This window comes from Choloepus didactylus, chromosome 2 (genome assembly GCF_015220235.1).
Source record: "Choloepus didactylus isolate mChoDid1 chromosome 2, mChoDid1.pri, whole genome shotgun sequence".
In the NCBI taxonomy this organism is placed as follows: domain Eukaryota; kingdom Metazoa; phylum Chordata; class Mammalia; order Pilosa; family Megalonychidae; genus Choloepus; species Choloepus didactylus.
This window is the reverse complement of record NC_051308.1, coordinates 64105786-64124376: the sequence shown is the minus strand read 5'-3', so window position 1 is coordinate 64124376 and position 18591 is coordinate 64105786. Positions and strand designations below refer to the sequence as shown.

Below are 18591 nucleotides of genomic sequence, written 5' to 3'. Positions count from 1 at the left end.
TTTGTTTTCTCTTAGCTTCTCTGGAGTAAAAGTCTGCTTTCAAAGGCCATCTCCAAAATGTTTCTGTAAACTGCAGTTCCTCTATCAGCTCCTGTACATTCTTCAGTGTCCCTCTTGGCTGTAGCAAGCTCGCTCCTTCTGTCTTACCTTCTATAGTGCTCCAGTAAACTAATCAAGGCCCACACTGAATGGGTAGGGCCACACCTCCATAGAAATTATCCAATCAGAGTTATCACCCACAGTTGGGTTGGTATGTTGTATATTTATATTCATTCTGACCAATATACTTTTATAGTTACATTTTAACTCCTTTTCCTCCAGCCTTATTTAGCAATGTCTTACTGAGTTTCCAAATAATTGTTGATTTTAAAAAGATACATATTATTGACTTTTAATTTCATTCCTCTTTGGTCAGAGAACATGTTGTATGTCATCAATCCTTTTAAATTTATTTATTGAGACTTGTAACATGGTCCTGAATATGTTCTATTTTGGTAAATGTTTCAAATGTATTTATAATAATGCATATTCTTCAATTGTTTTTGAATGTGTCATAAATATGAATTCTGTCCACTTGGCATATCATGTTATTCAAGTCTAGTAGGTTTTGCTAATATTCTTCTTATTTGTTCTATTAATTCAGGAGATAGATTGACTTGGAATCTTTTGCTCTAAGTGAAGATTTGTCTGTTTCTCCTTTCTGTTCCTTGGTGTTTGCTTTAAACACTTTAGAGTTCTGTTGCCATGTACAAAAAATGTAGAATATTTAAGTCCCCTGGCTGAATTGAAATCTTTTATTTTTTATAAAAGGCCCTCCTTTATCTTGTTTATATTACTTGCTCTGAAGTACTTGTTCCAGTTTGCTAATGCTGCCAGAAGGCAAAACACCAGACATGGACTGGCTTTTATAAAAGGGGGTTTATTTAGTTACACAGTTACAATCTTAAGGCCATAAAGTGTCCAAGGTAATGCATCAACAATCAGGTACCTTCACTGGAGAATGGCCAATGGCATCCAGAAAACCTCTGTTAGCTGGGAAGGCACGTGGCTGGCATCTGCTCCAGAGTTCTGGTTTCAAAATGGCTTTCTCCCAGGATGTTCCTCTCTAGGCTTCAGCTTCTCTCCAAAATGTCACTCTCAGTTGCTCTTGGGGTGTTTGTCCTCTCTTAGCTTCTCTGCTTTCAAAGGCCATCTCCAAAATGTTTCTGTAAACTGCAGTTCATCTCTTAGCTCCTGTGCATTCTTCAAAGTGTCCCTCTTGGCTGTAGCAAGCTTGCTCCTTCTGTCTGAGCTTATATAGTGCTCCAGTAAACTAATCAAGGCCCTTGCTGAATGGGTAGGGCCACACCTCCATGGAAGTTATCCAATCAGGGTATCACCCACAGTTGGGTGGGGTGCATTTCCATTGAAACAACCTAATCCTAACATTCCAACTTAATCCCCTCTAATATGTCTGCCCCCACAAGATTGCATCAAAGAACATGGCTTTTCTGGGGGACATAATATATACAAACTGGTACATTCCACCCCCTGGGCCCCGGAAAAACATGATCTTTCCATATACAAAATACATTCATCCCATCACAATATCACAGAAACTTAAATCATTTCAGTAACAATAGTTAAGCACAAGATCACATCAAAATCAATTACAGGCATGGTTGGTCCTAAGGCATAATTCCCCTCTGGCTCTGTACCTGTGAAACTTAGAACAAGTTGTCTGCTTCCAATATACAAGGGAAGGACAGTCGTAGGGTAAGCATTCTTATTGACATAAGGAGAAACTGAAAGGAATACAAATCAAAACAGTTCCTAAAACCCACAGGGCAAACTCCATTTGATTTCAAAGTCTGAGAGTCATTTACAGAAGGATGTTGCATCCTTGGTGCTTGAGAGAGCCGAGTCTAACCCTTCCTAAGGGCCTTTGCGACAGCCCTTTCATCCCCAAACACTGGGGTGAGTGCTCCAAAATATCCACACATTGGGGAGACCACCTTCTCAGCCCCACCCTCCTCAAACACCAGGGCAGCACCCAAATTCTCTTCCATCTCTGGGGCACATGCTCAACCCGTTCAGAACAGTGCATGGCAGCCAGGATCTCCTTGACCTCTGGGGCAAACTTATCCTTTCCACGCCTGTGGGCCACCCTGCTCTCCCAGCCTGAGACATCTTGAATCCAGACCTCAAACTCCATGGCTCCATCTTTGAAGAAATTTTTCCTTCAGTTTGTTCCTTGTCCGTCTTCTCCAGTCCAGACTAGCAGCAGATCTATCTATAAAGATCTTGCAAAAATTCAGTAGGCTTTGCATGAAGCACACAGGGGTCAAAGCCATCAGACCATAGGACTTTCCACAAATCCTTTCTCAATAACTCCATCTCTAATCCTGGCTTGTAGTGAAATGGTGGCTGGGTTCCATGTTTGGTTAAATCCTCATGTTAGACTGTAGCTTCTGTTGTCTCACTTTTTGGAAATCTAGAATTCTCCAAATTATCAGCTTCTGGTTTCTTTGTACGCAAGAGTTCAGTTCTAAGTTTATCTCTCTCCTGTCACATTTTACTATAAGCTGCAAGTAGAAGCCAGGCTACTTCTTCTATATTTTGCTCGGAGATCTCATCAGCTAAATATTCGAGGTTGTTGCTTTCAAATTCTGCCTTCCATCCAACACCAAGACTCAATTCTGCGAAATTCTCTACTGCTTTAAAACAAGGATCACCTTCCTTCCAGTTTGCAACAAAGCATTCATCATTTCTGTTCAAGGCCTTATCAGAAGTATCTTTAGAGTCCGTAATTCCAGTCTCTTTGAAGCAGTTTAGGCCTTTATCAAGCTCCTCCCAATTCTTCCAGAATCTTCCCCATATCCATTTAATTTAATACATGTTTGCTATTTGCAAACTCAGCAGCACCCCACTTCTGGTACAAAAGCTGTTCTAGTTTGCTAAAGCTGCCAGAATGCAAAACACCAGAAATGGATTGGCTTTTATAAAAGGGGGCTTATTTGTTTACACAGTTAGTCTTAAGGCCATAAAGTGTCCAAGGTAACATATCAACAATCGGGTACCATCACTGGAGGGATGATCAATGGCATCTGGAAAACCTCTGTTAGCTGGGAAGGCAGGTGGCTGGCATCTGCTCTGGAGTTCTGGTTTCAAAATGGCTTTCTCCCAGGATGTTCTTCTCTAGGCTTCAGCTTTTCTCCAAAATGTCACTCTCAGTTGCTCTTGGGGCATTTGTCCTATCTTAGCATCTCTGGAGCAAAAGTCTGCTTTCAAAGACCATCTCCAAAATGTCTCTGTAAATTCCAGTTCATCTCTCAGCTCCCATGCATTCTTCAAAGTGTCCCTCTTGGCTATAGCAAGCTTGCTCCTTCTCTCTGAGCTTATATAGTGCTCCAGTAAACTAATCAAGGCCCATGCTGAATGGTTGCGGCCACACATTCATGGAAATTATCCAATCAGAGTTATCACCTACAGTTCAGTGGGGCACATTTCCATGGAAACAATCTAATCCAAACGTTCCAACTTAATCCACATTAATATGTCTGCCCCCACAAGATTGCATCAAAGAATATGGCTTTTTCTGGGGGACATAATATATACAAACTGGTACAGTACTCAATCTTTATTTTAGTATATTTTCCATCCTTTCACATTTAATATTTTTGTCTTTATATTTAAAGTGCATTTCTTTTTCATTCAGTCTGAAAATGTCTGCCTTTTAGTTGTTGTGGTTAGACATTTTATGTTTAATGTGATTATTTGTATTGTAATGTCTATCTGTCATCTTTTTATTCATTTTGTACTTTCATCATCAATTCTTTGATCTCCTTTTCCTCCTTTTTTTTAATTTAATTTTGTTAAAAATTTTCCAAAAGTGAAAAATACTCTATATTCTCACTAGGAAATAGTTTCACTTTCCTCCTCCCCCTGATAACCTCTAGGATATTTTCTGTGCCTTGGATTTGATAATTGTAGATATTTCATATAAGTGAAATTATACAGAATTTGACCTTATATGTCTTCCTTATTTCACTCAGCATAATACTTTCAAGGTTCATATTGCAATATGTCTCAGAACTTCATTACTTCTTATGGCCAAAAGTATTCCACTATTTATATTTAACACATTTTCCTTAAGCATCCATTTGCCAAAAGACCCTTGCACTGTTTCCACCTTTGGGGTACTGTTAATAATGCTTCTATGGACATTGGAGTACAGGTATCTGTTTGAGACCCTGTGTTCAATTCCATTGGGTATAAAACTAGGAAGAAAATTGCCAGGTCATATGCTAATTCCATGTTTAACCTTTTGAGTTTTTCTTCTACTCCTTTCTCAATGTCTCCACCATTTTGTGTTTCCACCAACAATGCATGAAGATCCCAATTTCCATGCATCCATTACAAAACTTGCTATTATTTGTTTGTTCATTTTTTAAAAATAATAACCACCCTTTTGGGTGTAAAGCAGTATCTCTTTGTGGCTAATGATGTTGAATACCTTTGAATGTGCTCATTTCCATAATGGCTAATGATATTGAATATATTTGAATGTGCTCATTGGTCATTTTTATATTCTCTTTGAAAAACTGTTTGTTCAAGTCCTTCATCCATTAATTTTTTTTTTTTTTTTTTTTTTGGATTTTGGTTCTTGAATTGTATGAGTTCCTTATTTTATTCTGGATATTAAACCCTTTTCAGATTTTTCAGATATATGATTTACAACTATTTTCTCCCATTCTATAGGTTTCATTTTCACTTTCTTGATATTGCATTTTGATGCATGAAAGCTGTTAATTTTGATGAAGTTGAATTCATTGCTTTTTTCTTTTCTTATTCATGTTTTGGTATCATATCAAAGAATCCACTGCTGTAAAAAGGTCATAAAGATTTACTCCTATGTCACCTTCTAAAAGTTCTCTGGTTTTAGCTTTTATGTTTAGGCACTTGATCCATTTTGAATTAATTTTTGTATATGATGTGAGGTCAGGGTCGAACTTCATTCTTTTGCATGTAGATGTTCAGTTTGTTTTCAGCATGATTTATTGAAGAGACTATTCTTTCTTCATTTAGTGGGCTTGGCACTCTAGTCAAAAATCAATTGACCATAGGTATGAAGGTTTACAGGCATACTTAATTTTATTGCAAATCACTTTATTGCACTTCATAGATATTTCACTTTTTGCAAACTGAAGGTTTGTGGCAAGCCTGTGTCAAGCAAGTCTATTGGTGCCAAATTAATATAGAAAGCTCAGGTAATGGTTAGCATTCTTAACATTAAAGGATTCATTAATTAAAGTATGCACATTGTTTTCTAGACATAATGCTATTTTACCTTCAGTAGACTACAGTATAGTGTAATATAACTTGTATATGCACTGAGAAACCAAAAAATTTGTGTGACTTGCTTTATTGCAATATTTGCTTTATTGCAGTGATCTGGAACTGAACCCACAATATCTCTGAGATATGCCTTTATCTCTGAACTCTCAATTTGATTCTATTTGTCTATGAGTCTGTCCTTGTCAAAGTACCAGGCTGTTTTCAGCTTTGTTTTTTGAAAAATACTGTAGCTTTGTATCAGTTGTAAAATGGGAAATGTGAGCCTTCCAGCTTTGTTTTTTAATTTTCAAGATAGTTTTGGCTATTTGGACCTCCTTACACTTGCACATTAATTTGATAATTGACTGTCCCACTTCTGGAAAGCAGATGGTGTGATTATGGTTGGAATTGCACTGATTATGTAAACTGCTTTGGGTAGAATTGACATCTTAAAAATATTTATTTTTAATAATTCATGAACACAGAATAATTCCCTCTCACTATTTAGGCCTTCTTAATTTCTTTCAGCAATGTTTTATAGCTTTCCATATACAAACCCTTTACATCCTTAGTTAAATTTATTCCTAGATATTTTATTCTTTCAGTTGCTATTGTAAAAGGGGTTCTTTTCTTGGTTTCATTTTTGGGTTGGTCATTGCATGCATATAGACATGCCACTGATTTTTGCAAGTTGATCTTGTACCTAGCCACTTTGCCATGTTCATATATAAGCTCCAGCAGCCTTCTTGTAGATTATTTGAGGTTTTCTATACATGGAATTTTGTCATCTGCTAATTTAGTATTTTTCATTTCTCTTTCTTTCCTAATTACTCTGGCTTGATCTTCCATTATAACATTGAATAGCAGTGGTGAAAGCAGGACTCCTTGCCTTTTTCTTTCTCTTAAGTAGAAAGTTTTCTATCTTTTATCTTTGAGTATTATTTTATCTATGGGTTTTTCTTACACATCCTTTGTCATGTTGAAGAAGTTCACAAATATTCCTAGTTTTCTGAGTGTTTTTGATGGATTTAGTTCAATGCCTTTTCTGTGTCAATTGAGATGTTCCTCTGTGCTTTTTTCCCCCTCATTCTGTTAGTGTGCTGTGTTATGTTGATTTATTTTCTTATGTTGAGCCATCCTTGCATTCCTGGGATGAATCCCACTTGATCATGGTGTAGAATCATTTTAATGTGCTGTTGGATTCAGTTTGATACTATTTTGTTAAGGATTGTTGCTTCTATATTCATAAGGAATATTGGTCTGTAATTTTCTTTACTTGTGATATTTTTATCTGGCTTTGGTATTAGAGTGATGTTGGCCTCACTATATAAATTAGGAAGTGTTCCCATGTCTTTGAGTTTCTGGAGTGTTTGAGAAGAATTGTGTTAATCTACTTACTATTTAATTATTGCATCATAACATTTGTCTTTTTATAAACATGTTTACTGAATATATGCTTGTGCTTTCTCCCTTTTAGAAACATGTTCAAAATCAGATATAAATATTGAGAATGGGTTTATTTCTGAACCTGAATATACAAATCCCTTAAATAAACAAATGCAATATAAGTGTCAAGAAGGATATGTAACACCAGAAGGTACAACCTCAGGATCAATTACATGTTTACAAAGTGGATGGTCAGCTCAACCCACATGCATTGGTAAGTAATGTATTGTCTTATTATTCATTCTTCTTATGACAGTGTATAAAAGTTTTCTTCCACTTAATTCTTTTTGGGGGAGTGGTGGCTTATGTTGTTCCATTTGAAAAGATAAATAAAACATTTTGAGAAATTGTATGTGTATATTAATGTGTATTTATATATACATATTTAGAAATATTTTTCTGCCTCTACTACCTAGATGTTTATGAAGATTTTCTAAGAACTTGCTAAGTTTTTTTCATTGATAACTTTATTATCTCAAAGCCACTCAGTGAGACTATTGAAGTATCAGTTATCCATTCCCACTCTGTAATTTTTTTTCTTTTTCTTTTGATTACTGTGCTTTCTATGGGATCTGGATAAAGAAAAAATAATGCAAGTTGTCTGCATGTCAACTCATTTTATATTAAATTATGATCAGTTATCTACTACACAGCTTCTTATTATGGAAAAGAATATGTTCATAAATATATTGATCTTTTCACTCAACCCATTTTTTCTTGTAGATGTATCATAACTGCTATCTGTTATATTACCTCTAAATTCACAAAATGTCAATCTGGTGCCCTGAAACATGCAATACACACCATTAATGGCATGCTTTGGTATCAGCATGTGATACACTCACAAAAGTGAATAGAATTCACAAAAATGTTATAAACATAAATTTTTCAGAGGGTTTAATTGATGAAAATAATGATGTCTATAGAAATAAATTTTTATTTTTAGTAGCTATTCAGAACAACAATCTTATTCTTAGAAGATTTTTAAATGGTACTTAATTGATTAGCACATACTAACCGGCAAAGCTTTTTGTTCCTGAGAAGTATTTACTCCATTGTCCATTCAAAAACATTAGAAATGAAAACCTTAATTTTATTGTGACCCAGAATCTTGTGATAAGCCAGTATTTTAGAATGCCAGACCCAAAAGTAATGGCACCTGGCTTAGCTCAATGACAAACTAGACTATGAATGCAATGATGGATATGAATCAAGAGACAGAAGCACCACAGGGTCCATATTATGTGGTGATGGTGTTTGGTTCAATACACCCACATATCTAGGTATTCTTTTTTTCAGGTATTCATTTTCAGAATTAAAAAAAAATGTGCTTTTTTTCAGATTTGAATTATCTAGATGTGTTTTAAGGAACAATGTTTAAAGTCAAAGTGTCTTCTGATTTAATGTGAACTTGGATGGGATTGTTTTTGAAGAACCATGTCAAAGTAATGTTTCTTGTGGTCACATATATTACAGATTTGTGATTGAAATATAAATCCTTTTCAAATCATTCTAAATATAAACTTTCAAATTAATTGAGACTGTTCACCCATTACCAAAATTACCATTTCTTACTTTTCCCCAGCTATTTTTCTCTTGAGTTTCTGCTTTACACCTTAGCCTTTATTAATTTCTCTGATTATTGCCAGATCTTCTTTTTCAGACATTGGAGAGTTCTGTGGACAATTGGTTATTAACAAATAGCTGTTGATTTTCCCAGGTTAGAAAGAGGGCTTCCATCTTTGTAAATCTGAGTGGATGTGGTGTGTTCCACAGAGAGGGAATGTTGTCTGCAGGGTTCTGAAAGTAACATACATTGGGGAAATACCAGGGTGAGTAGAGTCAATTTAAACTTTGTGAGGATTTTATGAGCTGAGGCTGGGTAGGAGGTAAAGGCAAGATTAGGTAGGTTATTTTGGGAAAGTTGTTACTTGGATTTAGTTCTCCTGTTTGGAGTTATCTCAGTTTCTTGGCTATGTAGATTGGTGCCTTGGGCCCAATTCAGGAAATTTTCAGACTTCAGCTTTGTTTTTCTCTTAAATGCAATTTTATTGAGATATATTCACACACCATACAATGCACCTGAATTATACAATCATTGGCTCACAGTAACGTCACATTGTTGTCAATTCATCACCATGATAAATGTTGGAATATTTTAATTACTCCAGAAAAAGAAAGGAAAAAGAAAACCCCAACTATCCCTTACCCCTTATCTCCCCCATCATTGCCACCTAGTATTGGTGAAATACATTTGTTAATGTTGATGAAAGAATATTAAGATATTACTGTTAACTATAGTCCATGGTTTACAAAAGGTACATCTTTTCCCTCTATTATTAACTCCTTATAACAGTGTTGTACATTTGTTCTAGTTCATGAAAGAACTTTTTAATATTTTTACAGTTAGTCACAGTCATTGTCCACCACAAGATTCACTGTGTTATACATTCTCATATTTTAACCTTCAGCTTTCCTTCTGGTGACATACAAGACTCTAAATTCCCCCTTTCACCACATTCACCCACAATTCAGCACTGTTAATTTTACTCCCCAAAATATGCTACCATCACTTCTATCCATTTCCAAAAGTTCAAGTTTGATCTAGTTAAAAATTCTGCATATATAAAGCAACGACTTCCCATTTCTGGCCTCATTCTATATCCTGGTAACCTATACTCTAGATTTTATGTCTATGAATTTACATATAATAATTAGTTCATACAATATTTGAGATCATGCAGTATTTGTCCTTTTGTGTCTGATTTATTTCACTCAACATAACAGTCTCAAAATTCATCCATTTTGTTGTGTGCTTCAGGACTTCGTTCCTTCTTACTGCTGAGTAATATGTAATATTTCATCGTATGTATAAACTGCATTTTGTTTATCCATTCATCTGTTGATGGACACTTGGGTTGTTCCCATCTTTTGGCAATTGTGAATCATGCCACTATGAACATTGGTGTGCAAATGTCTGTTCGTATCCCTGCTTTCAGTTCTTCTGGGTCTACACCTAGCAGTGGGATTGACAGATCATATGGCAGTTCTATAGTTACCTCCCTGAGGAACCACCAGACTGTCTTCCAGAAAGGCTGCACCATTGTGTATTCCTACCAGCATGAGCATTCCTATTTCTCCACATTCTCTCCAACACTGGAATTTTTTTTTTATAATGGCCATTCTTGTCGGTGTGAAATGGTATCTCATTATGGTTTTGATTTGCATTTCCATAATAGCTAGCGGTGTTTGGCATCATTTCATGTGCTTTTTAGTCTTTTCTATTTTCTTTGGAAAAATGTCTATCCAAATCTTTTTTCCTATTTTTAAATTGGGTTGCTTATCTTTTTATTGTTGAGTTGTAGGATTTCTTAATATATTCTGGATATCAAGCTATTGTCAGATATGTTGTCTCCAAGTATTTTCTTCCTTTGAGTTGGCTGCCTTTTCACTCCTTTGACAAAGTCCTTTGAAGCACAAAAATATTCAATTTTGAGGAGAACCTATTTATCTATTTGTGCTTTGGGTGTAACATCTAAAAAACTATGGTCTATCCCGAGATCTTGAGGGTGTTTCTCTACATATTCTTCTAGGAGTTTTTTGGTACTGGTTCATATATTTAGGTCTTTGATGTACTTTGAGTTAATTTTTGTGTATTGTGTGAAATAAGGGTTCTCTTTCATTCTTTTGGATGTGGATGTCCAGTTTCCCAGCACCATTTATTTTGGGATAGAGAGATCTGTTGTTCTTCCATGATCCCTGAAGTTCTGTTCATATCTGTTTTTCAGTGTATTTTCCTGCTGAGTAATTTGCATTGCTCTAAATGTGAAATTCATGGAGTCCTTCTGCCATATCAAATCTACTACTATGCTCATCCAACATTTTTTTTTTTAAATATTCTGGGATTACATTGTCAAATCTATCATTCCCAATGGATTTTTAAAAATCATTTTTAAATAATTCCAAACTCTCAAGCATCTTGGTGTTGGCATCTATCGAATGCCTTTTCTCTTTAAATATTTTCCTCATTCTTGGTAGGTAGAGTGATTTTTCAATGGTAGGTAGAGTGATTTTTCAACTGTATCCTGAAAATTTGGGTCTTATGGCTTGAGACCTTAGATTTTACTTAAGTCTTATATTTCAGTAGCCTCCATTACTAGCATACACAAGGCAAGTCCAGGCTTACCACATGGCCTCCATCTACCCCACAGGAGAAAGGACTGAGTGCCTTGTTTTCTCAGGGTGTTGAAAATCCAGGCTCTTCACTTGGTCTCTATTGAGTGGAAGTTGGGAGATTTTCAGTTACTCTATGGTCTTTTTTTAGAATAGATCTGGTATTGCAGAAAAGATTTCCGTATTTCTGGATTGCTCCTTTCCCAGGTCTTAGGGTTGAGATTGCAGGCTCTTTGGGGGAATTTTTTGCCTGAACCTGATATCATTTCTGGGTTGCAGTCTTCTCCAATACCTAGTCCATGACATATATATAGATATATATATGTAAAGGCAAAAATAAACCCAAGTAATGCACTACTTTGTTATTCCTTGATCTCTAAATTCCTAGTCACAACTATTTCTCTAACTCTTTCTGAGTCTTCATAGTTTCATTCTACATTATATATCCAGGATTTTTAATTGTACTTAGCAGGAGAAATAGGCAGAAATGTTTCTACCACATTTTGTCCAGAAGAGGACACCAAAAACCCCTTTTTTATTTTATACAAATTGTATTCTTTGAAATTTTCCAAGGACTTGATGTTTCTTTTTTAATAAAAGTGAAAATCGAGAAAGATGTCTAGAGATCCAAATGAAAACAAAAGGCCTTCCAGTTTATTTTAGCTATCCTACAGTCAAACATTTATTCATGGGAAAAAACATTTTTAACATTGGAATATTACAAAGCAAACACATTTATACATACTTTTTGCTCATTGTGAGGTGAATGGAAGTGCTGAGAAATGGTGTAATTCTCAATATATTTGATAAGAATTTGCCTCAATTTATCCTGTAAGGTGATTCTGTCTCAATAAATAATATTTTTTAGATTCTAAAGAAAAATGTGGGCCCCCTCCAGCTATTGACAATGGAGATTTAACCTCATTCCCACAAGCAGTGTATGCTCTAGGATCAGCAGTGGAGTATCAATGCCAGGCCTACTATGTGCTTCAGGGTGACGCACGTGTGACATGTAGAAACAGAGAGTGGTCAGAGCCACCAAGATGCTCAGGTCAGTGCTTCACTTTTCCAGGGATCCTGGAAAATGAGAGTAATAAGAATAAACTTTGACCATTTATGATTGAATTTTCATGGAATAACAAAGAATTTTCTGAGTGCTTGACTACCAAATATTATGTGTGGCAACAAAGATTTGGAAATTATTATTCAAACATAGTAGTAAAGGAAGGTTTTTTAAATATAAGACTCCTAATATACTAATTCACATTATGAATCTTTGGTAATAGCATTTAATTATCACCCATTAAGCATAATACCTTATTTTCACATCATTTGTATTTCCACATTTTAAAAAATCTATGTTATATTTTTTCATGGAGATGGCTTGGCAAAGGTTTTGAGAAAGAATTCCTGAGACAGTATGTAGGATTCCATTGCAAAGCTAGAAATCTATGAAAAAGAAAATTTGTGTTATTTATTGTTTTATGTTCATTTTTTTCTTCTTACAGAGGCATGTGTAATATCAGAAGATATCATGAATGAATATAACATAGAGTTAAAATGGACAAATGACAAAAAACTGTATGTCAAAACAGGTGATAGTATTGAATTCAGGTGTAAAAATGGATATAACCCAAAGACACCAACATCTTCTTTTGAAACAAAATGTCAGGAAGGAACAGTGATATATCCCAGTTGTGCATAAAATTTGGCTTACTGCATTCATGTAATGAAAATACATGCATTTATTCTGAATTTTGGAATATTAATCCAATTCAACTCTATTTTAATTTCTGTGTTGACTCATTTTTATTCATATCAGAATTTTGTTAAATATTAAGTGAATTATGTAATCAGAGAGTCCAGTGTCTCACTTCCTAAGTGTACTGAAGATGATGCCTTCCCAAATCTTGGATCATCACTAGGCACAGCCTAATGCATATACACCCTGAACCAGCTGTGAAGGAAAAGAGAGTTTATTCACACTGGCGGGAGGAAAAGGTAAACTTCCCAAATCTCCCTCTCCATAGTAATTTTTTGCTTGGCTTTTACACACATTAGAGATACAGAAGACAATCATCTTGAATAACAAGTAGCAGCAGTCTGAAGAACTTCATTAGTTCTTTATCTCACTTACTTTCTACTTCTTTTAGGATTTATGTCCTCTGAGATATCTGAGGCATGGTGCCTCCAAGTCTGGGGAGAGATGAAAGTCTATTCTTGCCCGGGTGCATATTTTACATACTGCTCCTCTGTGAAAGTAAAACTCAAATTCACAGCTTGCTTACAGTTTTAATGTTACATGTAAAATGCTAACACTACAGTACCACATTAAAACTTGGCAAACAATAATGCTATGTGTCCTATTCATGAAATATCTCTTGCAAGAAATTAAGTGCACACACTTCAAAGTTTGTTTGTGTCCATCACTCTCCTAATTCTCTCAAAAGATTTCTCCATAACTTCAGAGGCTTTCTGAGACTATTTCAGAAAGAATGTAAAAGATAGGGTCACCATCTTCAAAATCATATCACTTCATAAACATAGAAGGCCAACTGTTGATAGCTTATCCAGTTAACATGATATCTGTAATTGCTTGTCTGTTCCTAATATTAGCTTACTTAATAAATATAAATTTGATATAAATATATCAAATATGATGAAATGTGTGATCCTCTACAAGATGTCTAGCATACTCCATGATCCAAACAAATTGTAGAGAGAAATTAGGATCAGAATAGGTGGTTAACCACTGTAACCTTGTCAAACAAGTGGTAGATGTTCAATACCAGGTATAATCATACACAAACATATGTAATTGTTTGAGCTCAGAATTAATATTTAGTGAGTAAATATTAACATAAAATGAAATAAATTTTGCAATGACTCTATCTGAGTTGGAGTTAATGGGGGTAAGAGTTGATATTTAAGGTCTTCATAGTGATGTGAATACTCCAATTTTTCTGCCTTTACCCTTGAAGACCAAGATTATGTTATTTAAAAATAAAGCTTACTGGAAAGCTAAAGAATGCATGTGGAGAAGTGTGAAGAGATTTTTGGTAATGATCTTGAGACCTATAACATATTCATGATTTTCTCAGTGAAAAAGGGTCTTGGAAATTATTCAACAAGATTCTGAATGTAACTTTTGTGTCCATACACTTTAAACAATGTTAATGTGTTAAATCACTCATGGATAGAAACATTTTAATTTCTACAAAGCTTCAAACTTTAAAGATGAACGTGAGTGGTATTGTTTGAATTTAAAAGGAATCTGTACTAACTACAGCACTAATGGATTTAGGCTGAGGAACTAACCCATGAAACAGCTGATCATCTGACTAGGAAGAAGCAAGTAGGGAGTTCATCTCCCCTTCACACTCTTGCCCACACCCAGAGACTCAGAACTACAACAAGAATAATATTTTAATGCAAGAACACTTTGTAGGTAAGACCTTGTACCCCATTTTAAGTCACAAAAGAGACACATAGATGCTTCAGAACAGCCAGATTCCATCTGTGAACATTTACAATTCCTTTGCAACCAAGAAATGATTTTGAGGTGGTCCTTTGGCATAAAATGTGTGTACAGTTTCCCATCAACCACTTACTATTGTTATTTTTAGACACAGTAGCTTACTAACCACTATGTAATCTACACAATAGTCTCCTGACAAGGTCCTTTAAGACTCAAAAGTTTTTAATTTTGAGGAGGTCCCATTTATCATTTTTTTTTTTTCTGTCATTGCTTGTGCTTTGGTTAAAAAGTCTAAGAAACCATTGCCTAACACAATATCTTGAAGATGCTTCCTTATATTTTCTCCTAGGTATTTTATAGCACTTGCAGTTATATTTAGCTCTTTGATCTGTTTAGTGTTAATTTTCATATAAGGTGTGAGATAGGTCCTCTTTCATTATTTTACCTATAGATATTCAGTACTCTCAGCACCATTTGTTGAATAGACTATACTTTCCCAGTTGAGTAGACTTGGCAGCCTTATCAAATATCAATTGGCCATAGATATGTGGGTGAATTTTGAACTCTCAATTTAATTCTATTGATCAATATGTCTATCTTTATTCCACCATGCTGTTTTGTCCACTATAGCTTTGCAACAAGCTCTAAATTCAAGAAGTATGAATCCTCAAACTTTGCCATTCATTTTCAAGATGTTTTGGCTATTTGGGACCTTTTACCCTTCCAAATAAGTTTGCTAATTGGCTTTTCCATTTCTGCAAAGTAGGATGTTTGAAGTTTCATTGGGATTGCATTGAATCTGTAAATCATTTTGGGTAGAATTGGCATCTTAACTATATTTAACCTTCAATACATGAACACGGAATGTCCTTCCATCTATTTAGGTCTTCTTTGATGTCTTTTAGCAATGTTTTCCAGATTTCTGTATACAAGTCCTTTATATCCTTGATTAAATTTATTCCTAGATATTTGACTCTTTTATTTGCTATTATAGATAAATTTTTTTTCCAGATTTCCTTCTTAGGTGACTCATTACTAGTGTATGGAAACAATTGATTTTTGCATGTTGGTCTTGCATCCTTCCACTTTGCTGAACTTGTTCATTAGCTCCAGTAGCTTTGTTGTAGGTTTTTGGGGCTTTCTGTAATTAGTATCCCATCATCTGCAACTAGTAAATGTTTTACTTCTTCCTTTCCAATTTAGATGCCTTTTACTTCTTTTACTTGCCTATCTGCTCAAGCTAGAACTTCTAGCACAGTGTTCAATAATAGTGGGGACAGTAGGCATCCCTTTCTTGCCCCAGATCTTACAAGTAATGCTTTCATTCTTTCACCACTCAGTACGATGTCAGCTGTGGATTTCTCACATATGCTCTTATGTTGAGGATGTTTCCTTCTATTTCTACCTTTCAAAGTATTTCTATCAAGAAAGGATGCTGGATTTTGTCAAATGTCTTTTCTGCAACAATTGAGATAATCTGTGGTTTTTCCCTTTCAATTTGTTAGTGTGGTTTATGACATTAATTTATTTCCTTGTGTTGAACCACCCTTGCATAACTGAGATAAAACCCACTTACTCATGGTGTTTAATTCTTTTAATATACTTTTGGATTCAATTTCCAAATATCTTGTTGAGGATGTTTGCATCTATATTCATTATAGAAATTGTTCTGTCATATTTTTTTCTTGTAGTCTTTTTCTGGCTTTGGTATCAGAGTGTTGTTATATTCATAGAATGAGATAGGTAGTGCTTCCTTCTTTTCAGTTTTTTGGAAGAATTTCAATATGATTTGTATTAATTATTCTTGGAATGACTGACACAATAGGCTTGTGAGGTCATCTAGTCCTGTGCTTCTTTTTGGGGAGGTTTTTGATGACTAATTCAATCTCTTTACTTGTAATTGATCTGTTGAGGTCTTCTATTTCTTCTAAACTCAGTTTAGGTTCTCATGTGATTCTCAGAATTTGTCCGTTTTATCTAAGTTGTCTAATTTTTTGGCATTCAGTTGCTTACAGTATCCTGTTATGATCCTGCTTATTTCTGTAAGGTCAATAATAATGCCCCCCCCCCTTGTTTTTGTTTGCATCTTCTCTATTTCTTTGTGAGACTTGCTAAGGGTTTGCCAATTTTACTGATTTCAGAGAGCCAACTTTTGGTGCTGTTAATTCCTTTTATTGGTTTCTGATTTTCAATTTCATTTTTTTTCCGCTCTAATCTTTGTTATTTTTTTCCTTCTGCTTGCTTTGAGATTAGTTTGCTATTCTTTTTCTAGCTCCTCCTGGTGTGTGGTTAGGTCTTTGATTTTAGCTCTTTCTTCCTTTTTAGTGTAGACAAGTGGGGCTATACATTTCTCTCTCAGCACTCCCTTCACTGCATCCCATAATTTGTGATGTTTTGCTCTCATTTTCATTCATCTCAGGCTATTTATTAATTTCTCTTGCAATTTCTTCTTTGACTCGTTGTTTAAGACTGTGTTGTTTAACTTTCATATATTTGTGAATTTTCCAATTTTCTGCCTGTTACTGATTTCCACATTCATTCATTATGGCCAGAGAAAGTGCTTTGTATAATTTCACTCTTTCTAAATTTATTGAGACTTGTTTTCTAACTCAACATGTGATCTAACCTGGAAAATGATCCATGAACTCTTGGGAGGACAGTATGTTCTGCTGTTCGGGGTGCAATATTCTGTATATGTCTGTTAGATCTAGTTTATATATCACATAACTCAAATTCTCTGTCTCTTTATTGATCTGCTGTCTAGATGTTCTGTCTAATGAAGGAAGTGGTGCATTGAAGACTGAAACTATTATTGTAGAGGTGTCTATTTCTCCCATCAGATTTTCCAGTGTTTGCCTCATTTACTTTGGGACACCATTGTTAGGTACATAAATATTTATGATTGGTATTTCTTATTAGTGGATTACCCTTTTTATTAATATTTAGTATCCTTCTTCGTCTCTTATAAGAGTTTTGCTTTTAAAGTCTATTTTGTCCACTGTTAGTACAGCTACCCCAGATCTTTTTTGGTTATTGTTTGCATGGAATATCTTTTTCCAACTTTTCACTTTAAACCTTTTTATGTCTTTGAGTCTGAGGTAATTCTTGTTAACAGCATATAGTTTGATTATACTTTAAAAATCTATTCTGCTAAGCTGTATCTTTTGCTTGGAGAGTTTTCCATTAACACTCAATGTTATTACTGTAAATGTAGTCCTTCCTTCAGCCATATTATCCTTTGGATTTTATATATCGTTTTTTTTTCTGTGTCTTTTTTTGCCCTTTTAGTTGCCATTACTGATAATCATCACTTCTACACTCTCCTCCGGGTCTCTCTCTCCTGTCTTTTCCTTTCAGCCTGCATGGCATATTCTCAGAGGACCGTCACCCCAGAGAGGACTTTCACTTGTTAGTATGACCCAGCCAAAAGAGGGCCAAGGGCCCACAAAGGGGGTATAGACTGCTTCCAGATTGCCCTGGGGAGGGGATTAGGATGGATGCCAAATGCCTCTTTGACATCTCCCTAAAGCTGTGCTTTCCTGTCCTGCCCATCAGCAAACTCTTCCTTGCAAACTTGAGGAGGCACTGTTTCCTTAAATTCCCATCTCTGCTACTGTCAAGAGCAGAGATGAAACAATGGCTGCTCTCTTTGTCTAAGGTGGGTGGAAACACTAGATCAGAACCAGTTCCTAGCAATCTGAATTTGCAAATCAAATGCTGTGATCAATGCTCAGCTCTACTCCCTTCCCCCTACTCTTTGGGAAGAGGATTTTTATGTCCCTAATGTCAGCAGCAGCCAGCCAGGGACTGGATCCTGAGGTGGCCTGATAGGAGATTGGGGGATTGGCAGTGTCAGCCACAGTGCAGAGACTGCTGCTCACAATGTTTTAAGTAGTTTAGTAGTCTCTCTCTTCCCTGCACTCTTCCTTGGATGCTATACACTGTTCTAACATCCAGAGCTCCAGAATGATTATTTCAGGCACTTCCTGTCTGTTTACTAGCTGCTTTGGAGGAAGGACTAAGTCCTGGGTATCCTTACTCCACCATCTTCCCTGGAAGTCAACTCACTTTTTCCCCATATTCATTTTTAAGTGTTCTTTCTGTGTTGTGGATGTTCATAGAAAATATGGTATACTGTACTTAGTAAGGGGGCAATTCAAGAGTAAATGTACTTGGAA

General features: G+C 35.4%; 1 protein-coding gene across 3 annotated transcripts in view; it reads left to right on the top strand.

Moving 5' to 3' along the window:
- Positions 1-13826, top strand: part of LOC119526187 (complement factor H-related protein 4-like) — a 70491-nt gene extending 56665 nt beyond the window's left edge. For 2 of the 3 annotated variants that reach the window (XM_037825113.1, XM_037825112.1), the window contains 3 exons: positions 6794-6976; positions 11804-11986; positions 12444-13826. In XM_037825113.1, the coding sequence (XP_037681041.1) occupies positions 6794-6976; positions 11804-11986; positions 12444-12640 (563 nt within the window). In that variant the 3' untranslated portion in view covers positions 12641-13826. Of the gene's footprint in view, positions 1-6793; positions 6977-8103; positions 8595-11803; positions 11987-12443 lie in introns of those variants that run through there. The other variant, XR_005215140.1, reaches the window with a different exon arrangement.
- The last annotated feature ends 4765 nt before the right edge of the window (positions 13827-18591 follow it).